The 20,422-nt window shown below is 37.5% G+C and overlaps 1 protein-coding gene across 4 annotated transcripts in view; it reads left to right on the top strand.

Annotated features, from left to right (window-relative positions):
• The window catches only part of CCDC191 (coiled-coil domain containing 191), a 100,848-nt gene that overhangs the window by 45,471 nt on the left and 34,955 nt on the right, over positions 1-20,422 (top strand). For 3 of the 4 annotated variants that reach the window (XM_004475614.4, XM_004475617.4, XM_071214810.1), the window contains 4 exons: positions 2,501-2,741; positions 17,026-17,483; positions 18,287-18,399; positions 20,288-20,370. In XM_004475614.4, coding sequence (XP_004475671.2) covers positions 2,501-2,741; positions 17,026-17,483; positions 18,287-18,399; positions 20,288-20,370 — 895 coding nt within the window. The remainder of the gene's footprint in view (positions 1-2,500; positions 2,742-17,025; positions 17,484-18,286; positions 18,400-20,287; positions 20,371-20,422) is intronic. The other variant, XM_004475615.4, reaches the window with a different exon arrangement.

The raw sequence follows: 20,422 nt of genomic DNA on the forward strand, positions 1-20,422 counted from the left end.
TTTCTACCCACAAACATAGCCTCTTAAATACATTTTCAAATTCCCTACATAAATAGTTTTTTTTAAAGATTTATTTTATTTATTTACTTTTCCTCATGTTGTTTACAGTCCCTGTCTACTCTGTGTCCATTTGCTGTGCACTTTCTGTGTCTGCTCGTCTTCTCTTTAGGAGTCACCAGGAGCCAAATCTGGGACCTCTCATGTGGGAGAGAGGCGCTCAATCACTGGAGCCACCTCAGCTCCCTGGTTTGTTGTGTCTCTCATTGTCTTTCCTCGTTGTGTCATTTTACTGCGTCAGCTCACTGTGCCTGCCCATCGTGCCAGCTCAATTTCTCCAGGAGGCATGAGGAACTGAACCCAGGACTTCCCAGGTGATAGGCAGGAACCCAATTTCTTGACCCACAACTGTTTCCTCCCTATATAACTATTACAGAGTTGGCACCAAACATGATGGTGAACATGAGCTTTTAATTTATACTTAGTATTTTTGTAATATTTAAAGAAATATTTTTTCTCTTTGCCTTTTCATAGTGTCCAAATAATCTACTCACTGACAGTCAAAACCCCAAGGCCTCTTTGGCTGTTTGTGCTGTAAAAACATGAAATTAACACATCAGGTAAATTTCACACTCCTCCTTCCTGAGCAGATTGATGTAAATTGAATTTCACATTAATCAGACAGAGCCATATACATCCTCTGTCCTGTGGAAATTTATGATTTTGACTCATTTAATTTAAGTATTGTAGGTCCCCTCCCCACTATTTATACAACGATTTTTTGGAGTTATTTTACGTATATTGTCACCGATTTATTATGCTTATTTCTTCTAAAATTTTTATTCCCAAGTTGTTCAGTGTCAGATACTCAGTTTACTTCCATCAAGGTAAAATATTACATAGAAATATTTATTATCCCTATAATGTACTTTTATTACAAAAAATCACCAGGCCAGCCAAGTATTTTTTATTGAGTACCTATGATCAGAAAATTAGAAGGAAGCAATTAAATATAATGAAATATGCTGTTGGCACAGTTGCTATTAGTGTTTATCCTGAAATTCATTATTTCAGTTGGCTCAACTCTATTTGGTTGTTTCATCCAACTCCTCTGACACATTACATTCTATGACTATAGAGTAGTCTTTTTCAAACTAAGAGTTTAATCCATTAATGGGTCCTGAAATCAGGCTCAATATAAGCCTTTTTTAAGAACTGGAACAGACTAAAATAGAAAGTATCAGAGTGTATCTCTCATAGTAAGGGTAAATATTGTTTGGTGAAATTTTCATTTCAGTTATTTATACTTTTGTTTCATCCACACATACAAACACATACACTTATATATTGAGCCCAGTGTAAAGATTTTTCCTGCTATATATGGTAGTTAATAGGTTAAAAAGTCACTTAAGCATTTAAAAATGGTGGAAATGTTCTTTTGACTCATTGGCTTAACTTTATTATGTTCTAGATATACCCCAAGAGTCCATGAGGAGAGTTGAGCATTATATGTATTTAACAGAAATAGATAAGCAAAGTGTTGTACAGAATGTATTACAGTCACCTTTACAAGACAAAATTAAGTGGATACCTAAACAATATTAGATTTTAAACCTCAAAGTTGACCCCGATACAATATAATAACCTTTAAGCTCTGTTGCTCACTTCTTCAAGGACAATAATCCTCTTAAAGATCTTAAAGACCTCTGTGCTTTAATTATTGACTGGCTGCCATCAATAAACCTCCTAATGAAAATTCCCTTTGGAGAAGGAAATGGTTGGCAGTGACACTGCTTCCTGACTCCACTCAATCTTGTCCTTTAACATTCATAAAGCTTCCAGGAATCAAAGGGAGTTCTACCTAAGGAAACACATGAACAAGACCCCTATGAGACCATGAATTCCGTGAGAGCAAGTGCCTAGTCTTCACTTTTCACACATGTCTGCTGTTTAGCAAGTAGCTTCACAAGACAGCCATTCAGTGTAAGGGTTTGGTAAATGAGTCCTTGTTTTGAATGAACATGTTCATTCTTTTTTCATAAGATCCACCCTCATGGTTTCACTTTGACTTTTGTAAGTCTTACACTTAATTATTGACAATTCACTTGTTAAGTGGTATGGTTTTGTTCCTTTTGCTTTCTGCTAGCCTTCGTCTTTCTTTGATTTCCCAGCATAGTTGAGTATCTCCTCCCTTCATGTATTCATCTTTTCAAAAGTAGTTATTTATATACCTATTTTTTTTTGTTCATTCTTATGCAAAAGCTGTCAGTAACTACTGTTTGGTAATCAAAACATTTAATATGTCTTTCGGATGTGATAGAACAGTACAGTCACTCTTTCTTCCAAAGAAATGTCTTGAGGTGCCAAAGCCTTTCCACTGGGGTTATAGCCGTTCCATGTAGCTTAATATGAAAGAATTAGCTGAAACTAAGATGGGACATTTCTGGGACGGACTGACTATTAGTGACTTCTTTGTTTTAATGGAAGTGGCTTTGTTGCTTAGGAAACAACAACTGGCCGCTGAGTATAACCGGAAACAAGTTCTTAGACACAGCTTTACAGAATGGCAGCGTTGGCACCATGGAGAGATCCGAACGAGAGAGCTGGCTCTCGCAAAGGAGGAAACTAGGAAGAAAATGGATGAGCTACTGAAGGCAGCATCCCTTGGGAAGCTGAGTGCAAATGGGTCAAGTCTACTTGAGGAGACAAAGGCCACTGTGGAACCATCTGTAAGAAATGGGGAGGTACATTCCTTTTCCTTTGCTTTGTCTTCCTGCTTGTTAAATACTTGTATTTGTGTTTTGCATTTTTGTACCTGGGGTATGTTAGACATTGACAGATTGCCTTGCCTACACTATCTAAAAGATTAGTGCGGCTACAGTGTACAAAGCTTACCTTTCAGTCAGTGTTTGCTTTGTTGAACTTTATCTTTTTTTATAATCACATAAAAATGTTGAAATATTTGGAACTTGGTTAGGACTTAATATATAGAGAGAATTTAAACCTGAGTGAAAGGCTGTTTCAGGAACAGATAAAGCACTGTTTACAATTGTTGAATTCCTCTTATAACTTCAGACATTTTCTTTCTAAATGAGCTTGCAATTTTTAAGGGGGCACTTTATTTTTCTAATAAGAAAAGTCATATTATTTTAACAATTTGATAGGAGAAAATCACAGAGGATAAAAGAAAAGTAGTCTATATATATTCCATCACCTGAAGATAACCACCATTAATATTGTTCATGGACAGCCATCTAGTCTCTTCTCTATTCAAGCATGTGCAATTGTTCTTTCAGCATTTTTATATAGCTTTTAAATTCTCTTCAGTAGGACATTGAGGATCTCAAGTCTGCCATAATGTCGGAAAAGAAAGGGCATGGTTTTTTCCTTCTTAACAGTAATGTAATTATTGTGTTTTTCTGACTTTTTTTTTTTTTTTTTGCATTTTTGCAATATATGTGAGCATTTTCCATGTCACTAAATGTTCTACAGCAGTAGTTCTCAACTGGGAGTATACCTTAGATTTGGACTTATTAAATCAGAATTTCTGGGTGTCAGTCACTTGGTTTTTTTTTAAAGTTCCACAGGTGAACTTGATGTGTATCCCTGGTTAAGGACTGCCATTCTGTATTGTCATTTTGTAAAGGGCACATGATATTCTACGATGAACCATAAGCTAGAATCTATTTAGCTCCTTCTCTATTACTGTACATTCAAGTTGTTTCCAGTTTGCCATGACTATAAACAGTGCTTCAGTGAACATCCTTGTAGCTAAATCTTTGCACACATACATGATACTCAGGTGAAATACCTAAAAGTAGAATGCACATTTTGAAGACTATTACTAAATTGCCCTTTCAGAAAGGTTGCACCAAAAATGTGCCTGTTTTCCTGCATCTTATTTTTTTTTATGTTGCCAAGTTGACAGGTAAAACATTTTCATATTATTATTGCTTCAGTATTTTCGTTTCTTTGACTACTATTGAAGGTAAAATACTTTCATATTGGCATTCATATATGTATGGATAAAAGGTAGATAGGGATATATGGTGACTTGTCTTTTCATACTCTGTCCACTTTTTCTTTTGATTATCTTTTTCTTATTTTGAGGAGCTCTTTATATTTTCAAGACTATTGATGCTTTTATTATTATATATATATTGCAAATATTTTTTTCTAGTTTGTGATTTGTCTTTTTGGTTTATTGATGGTGTTTGATATTAAATCCAGTTAATTTTTTATAAAATCAATCCTACTGTTTTTTCCTTTCATTATTACACCGTCAAGTTTAGAAAGCCTTTTGGAGAAAGTTATCTCCCACCCTTTCTATCTACCCTCCTCCTACCCAAACATAATGCTTTAAAAAAAAAAAAAGATTTATTTATTTATTTATTTCTCTCCCCTCCCCCCCCACCCTGGTTGTCTGTTCTCTGTGTCTATTTGCTGTGTGTTCTTCTTTGTCCACTTCTGTTGTTGTTAGCAGCAGGGGAATCTGTGTTTCTTTTTGTTGCATCATCTTGTTGTGTCAGCCCTCCGTGTGTGCGGCACCATTCCTGGACAGGCTGCACTTTCTTTCGCGCTGGGCGGCTCTCTTTACGGGGCGCACTCCTTGCATGTGGGGCTCCCCTATGCGGGGGACACCCCTGCGTGGCAGGGCACTCCTTGCGCACATCAGCGCTGCACATGGACCAGCTCCACATGGGTCAAGGAGGCCCGGGATTTGAACCGCAGACCTCCCATGTGGTAGACAGACGCCCTAACCACTGGGCCAAGTCCACTTCCCCATATTGCTTTTAAGTACTTAACTAAGATATGTGAAATGAAGTTGGGCACTGGAGGGTCCCCAGCCTTGCTTTTTACCCTGCTTCCTAATAGCAAGATAGGTTGGTTTTAATTTAAGCTTAGTCTCAGCAAAGGTGAGATTGTGAGGATGCTTATTGGTATGTAGGTAATTTTATGGTCCCTTCCTCTCGGTAATTTATCAACCTTTTTATGTCAGTTAGATAATTTTGTCTCCACTGAGACCCAGGAGAGTTTTCTATCTTAGGAAATAGCTGTGTGGAATGTTTTCGCTTACAAGTTCCACTGCTTTTATCTTTAAAGGAATAAAATAATCAGAAAGTATTTTTTACCTGCACAAAACAGAAAAATTACTAAATATTCATTTTCTAGATTTAAGGAAAAAAGCTTCCAAATCTCTGAAACCAAGAACCAAAGATTTTATCAGGAAAGGGTAACATTGTAAAAAATAGAGCAAATGAAAATAAAGGACAGTAATATACTCTGTAGTTTACTAAATAACTCTGATCTTTTCCAGAGTATAGAGTTTAAAAGGAAGAAATAAAAACATAAAATCTTAAGTTAGATGCTCATTAATTATATAATCATAGGAACTCGTGTACCAAGAACACACATATTATACCTTGAAATTTTTCAAAGTCATCATTTAGCTAATAGGTGATTTTCTCTAATTAAGCCAACTTGTTCAGTCCTGTTCTATTAAGTACAATCTGTACCATTAAGCATATCTTTTATTCTCTTATTTTCACCTTAAAAAGTTAGCATGATCTGGAAGAAATTGTTTTTTTGTTCTCAGCCTTTTACTCAGTCTTGCTGGGTTAATAACATATTATTACCACAAAATTTAAAGGACCTTAAAACATATACCCTGCTTGATGCTAAATTACTGAAGCAGGTGTTCTCATGAATAAATGTCCACTGACACTTTTGAAACAAAAGGTTATAAAAAAATCTTTAATCATGTCAGAGTTTCTACATATCACACATTTTCACTCCAGTTCAATCTTTAGAAAGCATTTCCATTATCATCAAAAATATTTTAAGTACCTGAGTATGGTACCCTGTTAGGGCTATACAAAGAAAACTAGAAGCTTCTAATATTAGATAGTTTAGAGTGTTTTTCTCCTTGCACCACTGCAGATAGCATATTCAAAAACTGGTCAGACCTTAGACCATGGAATCCAACCATTCTAGAACAGGCATCTTAACAATGACATTATTTTTGCCAGTATAAGTTTTCTAATTAAGAATTCTCTTTCCTTCCCCTCTGTATAGAACTTGAATCAAGCAAATTACCACAGTCTATTACATGAGATTTTTATAGTAAAGATTTATGATAAAACAACATGCTAATGCAAAATATCATACATAACATTATTCCTATGTAATATAGACATTGCTCCAGTGATCCTGGTCTTTCATATATTTCTCACAAATAAATGGTTCAGGAATAGCTGGAGACTGCAAACTAGGCATTAGTCCTGGCTTTTAGCCTTGAATAAATGAATACATGGCAAATGATTAATTTTCTAGTGGCAGGAAAAGCATGGAGTAAACAGAGCTATTATTGATATATTAAGGTATTTCTTTGCTTTTAAATGTTTTTGAGAAAAAATATATCCTTTACCACAAAATTTACAATTGACTGCAAAATTTAGATCCTGTTTTACATATTAAAATTCCTATAATATATATCTGGATGTATAACAAATGTTCCACAACAATGTAACATGTTGGTGGAGGGGCATATTGTGTGGGAATTCTGCACATTTGCATGATTGTTTTTAAGTTCACAACTTCTCTAATAAATATATATATATATAATATGTATATAGTTGTCAAACTATAAAAGAAGGTTTAAAAGAATTTAAATTGAAAATAAAACTCTTTATAATTTATTGCAAAAAAATGCATATACCTTTAAACTGGAGAAAATATTAAGGCATTAAAATGTAGTTAATGGGGAGGTTGTGGGAAGATGGCATTGGACTAACAGGCAGGGCTCAATGATCTCTTAAAAACAACAAAAAAAGAGCAAAAAACTGTCTAAGGAACTGCTTTGGGGATCAACAGACCAGTGATACACAACTCCCAGGAGGGTGCAGGACAGAGACGAAGAACCTGAAACAACAAATGTGAGTTACCAAGCCCCCATGGAGGCCGGGAAGGGCTCCCATCCCCTACCTCCAAGATATTAAGTTGGGGTAAAACCCCTGGCTCACTGCAGCCGACTGAGAGGGGAACAGACATCTTCACTGTCAGCTGTTTCAAGAGAAAAGGGAGGGGGAGTCGGGTGGCTTTTCTTCAGCGAATTTGGCCAGCAGAACCTGCTTTAATGTCCACTCTGGAGATTCAACACAGGAGTACAGGAAAGCTGAGACCAAAACACCTCTGTGGAAAGGAGTATTGATGAGCACCATCTGCTGACTGGTATGGAAATTGCAGGGACAAAATCTCTCTCTCTCTCTCTGATCCTAATCCCTGGAAGAAAATCTGAGTCCATTAGTGAGTCCCTGGCCTGATTTTGATAACTTAGGCTGGGCGATTTTAAAGGCTTAGAATAAGCTGAAACAAATGTCAAATAAGAGCTGTGGGAGGGAAACGGACTTTGGCCCAGTGGTTAGGGCGTCCGTCTACCACATGGGAGGTCCGCGGTTCAAGCCCCGGGCCTCCTTGACTCGTGTGGAGCTGGCCCATGCGCAGTGCTGATGCGCGCAAGGAGTGCCGTGCCACACAGGGGTGTCCCCCGCGTAGGGGAGCCCCACGCGCAAGGAGTGCACCCATAAGGAGAGCCGCCCAGCGCGAAGGAGGGAGCAGCCTGCCGAGGAATGGCGCCGCCCACACTTCCCGAGCCGCTGACGACAACAGAAGCGGACAAAGAAACAAGACGCAGCAAAAAGACCCAGAAAACAGACAACCGGGGGAGGGGAATTAAATAAATAAAAATAAATCTTTAAAAAAAATTAAAAAAAAAGAGCTGTGGGAAAAAAATAGGCAAGAGAGAGAAATTGGTCATCAGAATAAGTTCACCAACATGTTCAGATGCGACATCAGCAAAAAATTACAAGACATACTAGAAAACAGGAAGACATGGCCCAGCCAAAGGAACAAACCAAATATCCTGAAGAGATACCGGATTTAAGACAATTAATCAGACAATTAATCAGTGATAATCACACAGGTCTCCTAAATCAATTCAAAGAATTTAAAGAAAATATGACTAAGAAATAAAGGATATTAAGAAGACACTGGGGGAATGGATGTGGCTCAAGCAATTGGATGCCTGCTTCCCACATGGGAGGTCCCAGGTTTGGTTCTCAGAATCTCCTAAAAGAAAAAAACAACAAACCACAAACAAATAAATGAATTCAAGAGCAAAACAATATAGAAAATCAACAAAAACAAAAGTGGGTTCTTTGAGAAGATCAACAAAAACAAATCCTTAGCAAGACAGATGACAAAAAAAAAAGGGGGGGGAATAAGCAAATATCAGAAATGAGATGGGGGACAATCTGCAGAAATAAGAGAGATCATAAGAGTATACTATGAACAACTGTATGCCAAAAAGCTAGACAATGTAGAGGAGATGAACAAATTCCTAGAAATACAAGAACCACCTACACTGAGAGCTGCCCAGCGCAAAAAAAAAGTGCAGCCTGCCCAAGAATGGCGCTGCACACACGGAGAGCTGACACAACAAGATGATGCAACAAAAAAAAAAAGAAACACAGATTCCCAGTGCCACTGATAAGCATAGACGTGGTCACAGAAGAACACACAGCAAATGGACACAGAGAGCAGACAACTGGGTGGGGAGGGGAAAGGGGAGAGAAATAATTAAATAATCTTGAAAAAAAGAAAAAAAGAGGAAGACATTGAGTGAGCACAAAGAAGAATTTGAAATCCTGAACAGAAAAGTAACAGAGCTCATGGGAATGAAAAACATAATAGGCATAATAGGTGAGATCAAAAACACACTTCAGACCTACAACAGCAGACTTAAAATGATAGAAGAAAGAATAAGTGATACCAAAGACAAAATGGCTAAAATTGAAGAGAGGAAAGAATATAAAACATTGAGCAGGGGCTCAGAGAGTTGAATGACAACACAAAATGCAACAACATACGTGTCATAGGAATTCCAGAAAGAGAAGCGAAGGGAAAAGTGGCAGAAAGAGTATTTGAGGAAGTAATAGCTGAAATTTCCCAACTGTCATGTAAGAAAAGAATTTATGTCCAAGAAGCACACTGTACCCCAATCAGAATAAATCTGAACAGACCTACCCCAAGACACATACTACTCAGAATGTCAAATGTCAAAGATAAAAAATTCTCGAAGAAGCAAAATATCACATACAAGGGACATCCAGTAAGACTTAGTGCAGATTTCTCTTCAGAAACCATGGAGGTGAGAACACAGTGGTATGATTCAATTAGAATACTGAGAGAGAAAACCTGCCAGCCAAGAACTCTTTATCTTACAAAATTGTCCTTCACATATGAAGGTGAGTATAAAACACTCACAAACAAACAGAAACTAAGAGAGCTGCAAAAAGAATCCACCTTTTCAGGAAATATTAAAGGAAGCCTTAGAACCTGAAAGAAAAAGACAAGGAGAGACATGCTTGGAAGAGAGTATAGAAGGAACAATAGCAGAAAGAATAACCAAAAGAGTAAAAAGACAGACAAAAATATGATATGACATATGAAAAACAGAATAAAATGCTGGAAGTAAATAGTGCATTTACAGTAATATCATTGGATTAAATTCCCCAATCAGAAGATATAGGCTGAAAGAATGGATAAAGAACTTGAGCATCCATATGCTGCTTATAAGAAACTCACTTTAGACTCAGGGATACAAATGGCTAAAAGTAAACGGTTGGAAAAAGATACTCCATGCTAATAGTAACCAAAAAAGAGCAAGGCTAGCTATACTAATATCAGACAAAACATGCTTTAAATGCCAAAAATGTTATAAGAGATATAGAAGGCCATTATGTATTAATAAAAGGGACAATACACCAGGAAGATTATAATAGTCATAAATATCTATGTACCCAACCAGGATGCCCCAAATACATGAGACAAACTCTGGCAAAACTGAAGGGAGAAATAGACATCTCTACAATAATCATTGGAGACTTCAACACCCCACTCACATCATTAGGTAGAACAACTAGACAGAAGATCAACAAGGAATCGAGAACTTGAACAATACGATAAACAAGTTAGACCTAACAGACATATTCAGAACACTGCATCCAAATTCAGCAGGTTATACATTCTTCTCAAGTGCCCATGGGTCTTTCTCCAGGATAGAACACATGTTAGGGCACAATGCAGCTCTCAATGAATATAAAAAGACTGAAAATATAAAAAGCACCTGCTCAGATCATAATGGAATGAAAGTGGAAATCAATAATAGACAGGAAAAGGTAAATTGTCTCAAATGTGTGGAGGCTGAACAACACATTCCTAAATAATCAGTAGGTCAAAGAAATTGAAAGTGAAATCAGTAAATATATTGAGACAAATGAAAACGAGAATACAGCTTCTCACAACCTATGGGATACAGTGAAGTCGGTCTTAAGAAGGAAATTTATAGCCCTAAATGCCTATATTAAAAAAGAAGAAAGAGCTAAACTCAAAGATTTAACTGAACAACTAGAGAAACTAGAAAAAGAACAGCAAACCAATCCAAACCAAGCAGAAGGAAATAATGAAGATTAGAGCAAAATAAATAAAACTGAGAACAACAACAACAGAAAAAACAATACAGAAAATCAACAATGTCAACAGCTGGTTCTTTGAGAAGATCAATAAAATTGACAAACCCCTAGCTAGACTAACAACAAAAAAAGAGAGAAAATGCAAATAAATACAATCAGAAATGAAAGGGAGGCAGTTACAACTGATCCCACAGAAATAAAAAGAATCAGAAGATGATATTGTGAGAAACTATATGCCAACAAACTAGACAGCCTAGTGAAGTAGAAAAATTCTTAGAAATGCATAACCAGCCTACACTGACACTACAAGAAATGCAAGAACTTAACAGACCAATCACATTTAAAGAGATTGAATCTGTCATCAAAATCTCCCAGCAAAGAAGAGTCCAGGACCACATGAATTCTACCAAGCATTTTGGAAAGAATTAACACCAATTCTGTGTAAACTCTTTCAAAAAATTGAAGAGGAGGGAAAATTACCCTACACATTTTATGAAGCCAAGATCACCCTAATACCAAAGCCAGATAAAAAGATTCTACAAGAAAAGAAAATTACAGACCAATCTCTCTAATGATCATAGATGTAAAAATTCTCAAAAAAATACTTGCAAATTGAATCCAACAGCATATCAAAAAACTTACACATCACGACCAAGTGGGATTTATTCCTGGTATGCAAGGCTGGTTCAACATAAGAAAATCAATCAATGTAATACACCACATTAACAAATTGAGGAGAAAAAAAACACGTGATAATCTCATTTGGCACAGAAAAGGCATTCAACAAAATCCAGCATCCTGTTTTGATTAAAAACACTTCAAAAGAGAGGAATAGAAGGAAAATTCCCCAATATGATGAAAGACATATATGAAAAACATACAGCCAAATCATGCTCAATGGGAAAAGGTTGAAAGCTTTCCCTCTAAGATCAGGAACAAGACAAGGATGCCCACTGTCACCATTGGTATTCAATATTGTACTAGAATTTCTAGCTGGGGCAGTTAGACAAGAAAAAAAAAATTAAAGACATCCAAATAGGAAAAGAGGAAGTAAAACTCTCACTGTTTCCAGATGACATGGTCCTGAACCTAGAAAAGAAAGCTACTTGAGCTACTAAATTAGTTCAGCAAAGTGGCAGGATACAAGATCAACGCACAAAAATAATAATGTTTTTGCACACTGGTACTGAACAATCTGAGGAGGAAATCAGGGAAAATTCCATTTTCAGTAGCAACTAAAAGACTCAAATACCTAGGAATTAATTTAACCAAAGAAGTACAGAATATATATGCAGAAAACTACAACCAATACTAAAAGAAATTTAAAAAGACCTAAACAAATGGAAAGACATTCTGTGTTCATGGATTGAAAGAATAAATATCGTGAAGATGTCTGTCTTATTCAAACTGATTTATAGATTCAATGCAATACCAATCAAAATCCCAGCAGCTGAGAAGCGAACTTGACCCAGTGGTTAGGGTGTCTGTCTACCACATGAGAGGTCTGCAGTTCAAACCTTGGGCCTCCTTAACCCATGTGGAGCTGGCCCATGCGCGGTGCTGATGTGCGCAAGGAGTGCTGTGCCACGCAGGGGTGTGTCCGCATAGGGGTACCCCACGCGCAAGGAGTGCGCCCCATAAGGAGAGCTGCCCAGCGCGAAAGAAAGCGCAGCCTGCCCAAGAATGGTGCTGCACACACGGAGAGCTGACACAACAAGATGATGCAACAAAAAGAAACACAGATTCCTGTGCCGCTGACAATAACAGTAACAGACAAAACCAAGAACACGCAACAAATGGACACAGAAAACAGACCGCTGAGGGGGGGGGAGAGAAATAAATAAAAATAAATCTTAAAAAAAAAAATCCCAGCAGCTTACTTTACAGAATTAGAAAAAGCAATTATCAAATTCATTTGAAAGGGAAAGTGCACCCAAATAGCCAAAAGCATTCTAAAAAAGAAGAGCGACATTTGAGGACTTTCATTGCCTGACCTTGAGACATATTACAAAGCTACAGTGGTTAAAACAGCTTGGTACTGACATAAAGATATACACATTGATCAGTGGAATAGAACTGAGAATCCAGAAATAAACCTTCACCTATACAGTCAATTGGTTCTTGACAAACCTACCAAGTCCATGTTAACGGGACAAAACAGTCTCTTCAACAAATGGTGCTGGAACAACTGGATATCTATAACCAAAAGAATCAAAGAATCAACTACAGGAATCAAATCAAAATGGATCAAAGATCTAAATATAAAAGCCAGGACCATAAAACTACTAGGAGAAATATAGGGAAACATCTTCAAGACCTTGTAATAGGTGGTGGTTTCTTGGACCTTCCACCCAAAGCACATGCAACAAAAGAAAAAATAGATAAATGGGACCTCCTGAAAGTTAAACATTTTTGAACCTCATAGGACTTTGTCAAAAGGGTGAAAAGGCAGCCAACTCAACAGGAGAAAATATTTGGAAATCACATATCTGGTAAGGGTTTAATATGTAGGATATATAAAGAGATGTTACAACTTAACAATAAAAAGACAAACAACCCAATTTTAAAACAGGCAAAAAGTCTTGAATGGACATTTGTCCAAAGAAGAAATACAAATGGCAAAAAAACACATGAAGAAATGCTCAACATCACTGATGATTAGGAAAATACAAATCAAAACTACAATGAGATATCATTTCACACCTATTAGAATGGTCACTATTAAAAAAAATAGAGAACTTACAAGTGTTGGAGAGGAAATGGAGAGATAGGGACACTTATTCACTGTTGGTGGGAATGCAGAATGTACAGCCACTGTGGAGGACGGTTTGGCAGTTCCTAAAGAAGTTGAATATAAACTTGCCACATGATCCTGCAATACCACTACTGGGTTTATACCCAGAAGAACTGAGATCAGTGACATGAACAGACATCCGCACACTGATGTTCTTAGTGGCATTATTCACAATTGCCAAAAGCTGGGAAAACCCAGGTGTCCATCAATAGATGAATGGATAAACAAACTGTGGTGTAGTCACACAATGGAATATTATGCAGCTGTAAGAAGAAAGGAAGTCATACAGCATATGACAACATGGATGAACCTGGAGAACATTATGTTGAGTGAAGCAAGCCAGACACAAAAGGACAAATACCGTATGATTGCATTACTATGAGCCAAATATATTGTGTAACATATTATATGATTTTTAAAAAATTTTTATATGTATCCAGTACATCCAACTGAGAAGTGTGTTTTATTCAACTGTTTTCTTTTTGGTTTTCAATTGCTTATATTTTCAATTATTAAATGTACAAAATAAGGTTCTAAAAGATAGCAACTGAAAAAATCAAATATTTAAGAATAAACTTAACCAAAAACATAAAGGACCTGTATTCAGAGAACTACAAAACATGCTAAAAGAAACTAAAGAAGACTTAAATAAATGGAAGGACATTCCATGTTCATGGATTGGAAGGCTAAATATCATTAAGATGTCAGTTCTACCCAAACTGATTTACAAATTGAACGTAATCCCAATAAAGACCCCAACAGCCATTTTTGCAGAAATGGAAACATCAATTATCAAATTTATTTGGAAGAGTATGGGGTCGTAAGTAGCCAAAAAGATCTTTTAAAAAAGAACGAAGTTGGAGGACTCTCACTTCTGGACTTTAAAACGTATTACTTAGCTACAGTGGTAAAAACAGCATGGTACTGGCAAAAAGACAGAGATACTGACCAATGAAACTGAAAGAGAACTCAGAAATAGACCCTCATATCTACAGTCAAGTGATTTTTGACAAGGTGGTCAAGCCCTCCCAGCTGGGCCAGAACAGTCTATTCAACAAATGGTGCTGGGAGAACTAGATCTCCATCTCTAAAAGAAAGAAAACAGACCCCTGTCTCACAGCTTCTACAAAAATTAACTCAAAATGGATCAAGGACCTAAATATAAATGTGACAACCATAAAACTGCTAGAAGAAAACGCAGGAAAACATCTTCAAGATCTTGTGATAGGCTGTAGTTTTTTAAACCTTACACCCAAAGCATGAGCAACAAAAGAAAAAATAGATAAACAGGACCTCTTCAAAATTAAACACTTTTGCACCACAAAGGACTTTGTCAATAGGGTGAAAAGGGAGAAACAGATGTGACTCAACCAATTGGGTTCCCCTCTACCATTTAGGAGGTCCAGGGTTCGATGCCCAGGGCCTCCTGGTAAGGGCAAGTTGGCCCACGTGGAGTGCCAGCCCACAGCAGAGTTTGGACCCACACAGGAGTGCTGCCCTGCATGGGAATGCCATCCTGCGTGGGAAAGCTGCCCAGCTCAGGAGTGCCAGCCGATGCAGAGAGCTGACACAGCAAGATGACGCAACAAGAGACACAGAGGAGAGAAAATAAGAAGTAGCGAAACAGGGAGCTGAGGTGGCGCAAGAGAGTAACTACCTCTCTCCCACTCCGGAAGGTTCCAGGATCAGTTCCCAGAGCTGCCTAATGAGAATACAAGCAGATACAGAAGAATACAAAGCAAATGGACACAAAGAGCACACAATGGGGGCGGGGGGTGGGGGGGAGGAAGAAGAAATAAAATAAATCCTTAAAAAAAAAAGTATGAAAAGGCAGCCTACCCAGTGGGAGAAAATATTCAGCAATCACTTATCTGTTAATGATTTCATATACATGATATACAAAGAGATCATACAACTCAACAATAAAAAAACAAACCACCCAGATTAAAGAAAGGGCAAAAGACTTGAAAAAACAATAGTCCAAAGAAAAAAGACAAATAGCAAAGAAGCACATGAAAAAATGTTCAACATCACAAGCAATTATGGAAATGCAAATGAAAACTACAATGAGATACTATTTCACATCTATTAGACTGGCTGCTATTAAAAAGTCAGAAAACTATAAATGTTGGACAGGATGTGGAGAGATGGGAACACTTATTCACTGTTGGTGGGAATGTGGAATGGTATAGCTGCTGTGGAGGACTGTTTGACATTTGCTAAGGAAATTGAATATAGACGTACCATGGGACCCAGCAATACCAATACTAACTGTATACCCAGAACTGAGAGCAGAGATATGAACAGATATCTGTAAACCGGTGATCATAGCAGCATTATTCACGATTGCCAAATGTTGGAAACAACCCAGGTGTCCATCATCTGACAAATGGATAAACAAATCGTGGTGTATACACATGATGGAATATTATTCAGTGTTAAGAAGAAATGAAGCTATGAAGCATTTGACAACATGGTGAACCTGGAGAACATTGAGTGAAGCAAGCCAGACACAAAAGGACAAATACTGTATGACTGCGCTATTATGAACTAAATATATTGTGTAAACTCATGGAGTTAATATTTAAAATATAGATCACCAGACAGTAGAATGTGGTTAGAGAATTGGAAGGCTGAGGTTTAATCTGTACAGAATTGGTAAAAAGTTGTCTTTGGAAATGAGTAGAAATGGTGAAAGCATATAATGGCGCTTGTAACTAGCAGAGCTATTATATGGGTATGATAGTGGTTGAAAGGGAAAGTCTAAGGTCATGTATATTACTAGAAGAAAAGTTAAAAATTATAACATGGGACCGTATAAGATAGTAAAACCTCATATAAAACAAGAATGTGGGTGATGTTGCATATATAAGACCATTTTTACAAAATATAAATACAAATATACTAGAGAGAAGGAAAAGGAGTAACAGCTGTGTACAGCATAGAGAGATTGAGAAGTGACGAGTTTTGGTTTTTTGTTTATTATTATTATTGGAATAATGAATGTGCTCTAAGAACAATTGAAGTTATGAATGCACAAATATGTGATTACACCAAATACCACTGATGGTACACTTTGGATGGATTTATGTTTTATTAATAGGTAACAATAAAATTGATTTGTTAAAAATAATTATGATGAAATAAGAATGAACCCTAATATAAACTTTGTACTCTAGTTAATAATATAATTCTAATAATATGGTTCTTCAATTGTAACAATTGTACCTCACTAATGCAAAATGTTAACAATAGGGGAAATGGGGGAGGGGGAGGGGCTCTGTACCTTATGCATAAGTTTTCTCTACAAGTGTAACTACTCTAAAAAATAAAGTCTGTGAGGAGTTAAAAAATTCCTAGAATATATATCTGGAAATCTTGTCGAATTTATAAATAGACTGTCCAAGTTAGAGATTTATAAAAGCACATTTTTCTCAATGCAAATGTCCTGGCCTATGGGGTTGGTTCATATAGCTATCGCCACACTCCCACACAGGCTCCATAGTGAGCCACATTGAACATTCTAGGAGTGGCTCACAGAGCTGAGGCTGGCAGCCTCAGACAGCCCCAGCCAAGAGCACAATGCAGCTCTGGCTAGAGTATAGGGCACTTTTGCCACTTAATTGAACTGTGCCAACAATGTAAACTCAATAGCAGTGTCATTTAAATAGCCGAGCTATATAACATGTTCCTTTCTCTCAGGTGACTGCTGTGCACCCTCCATTGGACAAGCCTTTTTCCAGAAACAATGATTGTATGCCAAGCCCTCCTTCAGGAAGACCAACAGAGTGCACCTTGCAGATTCCCCTTCAAAATGTCCCTTTGAACACGCCTGATAATAAGCAGCCCAAGACCCTGTGTACTCAGTCCTCCCAACAGTCTGGCAGTGAGAAGCTCAGAACCATTAGCCAGAAAGCAGAACCCATTTGCGTGGGTCATTTCCATAATCGCCACGTCTTCCAGCAACAGCTGATTGAGAAGCAAAAGAAGAAACTTCAGGAACAGCAGAAAACAATTCTGGAGCTGAAGGAAAACCAGCGGCTGGCAGAGGCTCGCTGGGCAGTGGAACGTGCTGCAGCAGTTACAGATGCCCAGAGCCACCTGCTGTCAAATCCCAGAGAGGAAGAGGAGCCAAAAATAACATGCCAGGTGCTTCTGAAGTATGTCCATAGTATCGGAACACTATTTAAACTATTTATTTGAGGTTTCTCACTTTGGAGTGCAAAAGCTCCTGAACTTCTTTGCCTTGCTTCTAGACTTCATAATCCCTCCTTTTCTCTTCTTTGCTACACTCTCAAAGCAAAGAAGCCCCATACACTGTGATTGCTACATGACAGGTATGAATAGGTATTTAACGCAAATAGCCTCCTGTGGTGATCCAGCTATACAGTTAGCATGTGAGCCATGGTTACCTTTGTCTGACGAGCTGTTATTATGCCAGTAAAATACAGAAACGATTACTTGCTCTAACTAGGTTTCTGGGTTTCTGATTATATTTATTGCTGAGAAGCCAGGCCAGCCAACACCACGTCCAAATGGAGCAGCCCCCCAGCTAGCCAACTGCCTAGCTTAAATTTGCAGTTGTTTGGAATAAAACTAAACTCTGCTTGCTTATTTGAGCCTGGAATAAGATTCCAGTTTTACCAAAAAGTATTTGAAATGGTTTCAGATGTGCTTGAGACACACTCAGTACATGTGATAAATGATAAGAAGTGGTGCTACCTATGGATTTGGAGCACTAGGATGGGGAGTCAGAGCACCAGACTCAAGTTGTGAGTCAGACCAATTACTCAAACTTTCCATGCCTTATTACACCTATTTATTGAGTGGGCATAATAATAACTAGTTACCCCAGAGAGTAAGGATTAATTAAAGTTTATAAAATGCTTTGAGATGCTCAGGTGGAGGGGTTTTAAAGGAAGATGGTTATTGATCTGAATTCTTTCCCCTTGTCTTTCTCTAGTTCGCCTGTTGCTTCCCCTGAAACTGAAGGCAGTAGAAGTGACTTCCGAAATTCTCTTCCCAGACCCAAAAGGAGCCCAAAGCAGCTGATGGCACCCCATCCCATACTGAAAGGCAGGGCGATCTTGGTGGTAGTCTTGGTGGTCCACCTTCCCTCCTGCAGTAGAACATGCTGGGACTGAATGTTGGCAGCTCTTGGGTTTTGAGCTTTGGCAGGATCTGGTCAAAATCTGAGAAGGGTAGACACATGAGTGAACTGCACAGGAAGTGCCACTATTTTTTTGCTGCCACTCTGCCAACGTTTTTGGCCTTTCCAGCCAACATGAAAACATTGCTGAAAAGTGTATTGTTTTTCAGTAATTTGCGATATGGTTTGCGAAACAAACAAAAAAAAGGGACTCTTACATATAAGAAAAATGCTAAGGATACATCGATAAAGATCACCTACTTTGTTGACCTTAAGATATTTGTCAGTTTACAGCAGTCCAAGTTAAGCAATCCACATTACTTAATTTGATGATAGACAGTAATGAAATCTAAAACCAAACATTTTAGTTTGATAACACTTTTGATTCATAGAAAACCTTAATTAAACCAAATTATACTATGAGACTAGAAGCCTTCCTCAAAACCCACCTAGTGAATCTCATAATAGTTCTTACTATGTATACTTAGTCCCTCATTGTATGTGTTTGTCTATGTTGGTGGGCACTCTGAAGATTCTATCATAGTTTGTTAATCTGCTGATTTTTCAACTATGGCAAGATTGCTGCCCTAACAGGGAGTGATGCCATCTGAAGGACACAGGCCTATAGGCCATTCCTATTAGAGAAGAACTGATCCATTTTTGCATTGGCAATCTACCAGTAGCAATTCATGCCATTTTTGCCCACCAATAAAGATGACCAGGAAATGCCCAGTTTGGTGTAAAAATTTTTAAATATTGTTTGATTGAGGAGTTAGCATATTTTAGGACCCCGTGTTACTTTTCTACTGACCTTTAATGATCAGCTTTTGGATAGATGGGGAAACAGCACATTACCAGAGACTATCAGAGGTCTCTCATTTTGATTATTCTATTTCTGCCTTCTTAAAGACATTCCCACTCCTGCCATCTGTAGCACTACTGCTGTTTTTTTTCTGTAGCTAAGCATGCATTTCTATCTGTTTGAAATAGTCTGGTGAGGTTTTGTTTATTCCTGAAATTGGGATTTAAGTTCTCTCCTCTATAATGTGGCATGAAGAGCCGAAAGTAGCTATTGGCTGGGTTAGGGGAGCAATACTCTGATACTCCTCCCACCCATACCTCCCCCCCCCCCCATGAAAGCCCCAAGTGATTACAGAGTCACATTATCAGACTATCTTGCACATTTGCTTCTTTTGGATCGATTTTTAATAGACTGTGAAGAACACAAGTCTGACACTCAAATTTGTTCAGATGCCAGTTCTCCAAATGCCTGGTACAATTCCATTTCCTGCCCATCTGGATATCCAGGCCTCAAAACTAGATCAAAATGTATTCACTGTGACCCTAAACTTTAGTTTGTTTGTTGTCATTGTTACATATACAGACATATGTACAGCAACTTAAGAAAAATTAGCAGACTCATTTAATGAGATTTGAGGAATGACTCCATTCCCAAAGTATTTGTTAGATATAATTACATTTTCTTCCTTCATCAAAGGTATTATCAAATAAAATAAAAATTCTGGTTTCTGAGTTTCATGTACTAAAAGCTTTTGAGGCACATCTTTTTAAACCAGTAAGCTGTTATTCTAATAGAAATGTAAACAAAAACATAATCTGCAAACTGTTCATCATGGCTGAGGATGGGATAATAGGACTTTAACCTAGAGGACATGTATTTCAGAGGTTGTGAATCTCAGATTGCAAGAAAACCCTAATGATAACATGAAATTTACTATGAACTGGAGACATTTCTTTTGCAATGTTCCTCGTTTTTTTTTTTTTTTACATTGGAACTCTGTTTCTATTTTCTAGCCATGGAAGAGAGAGCACTTCAGCGAGCTGAACGTAGGCAGATCTTGGCAGAAAAGAAGAAAAAACAAGAAGAGGAGAAATTGGTAATAAACAGAGAATGCAAACTGAGTCAAGAAAAAGGACATATATAAGTCT

Source organism: Dasypus novemcinctus, chromosome 4 (assembly GCF_030445035.2).
Source record: "Dasypus novemcinctus isolate mDasNov1 chromosome 4, mDasNov1.1.hap2, whole genome shotgun sequence".
In the NCBI taxonomy this organism is placed as follows: domain Eukaryota; kingdom Metazoa; phylum Chordata; class Mammalia; order Cingulata; family Dasypodidae; genus Dasypus; species Dasypus novemcinctus.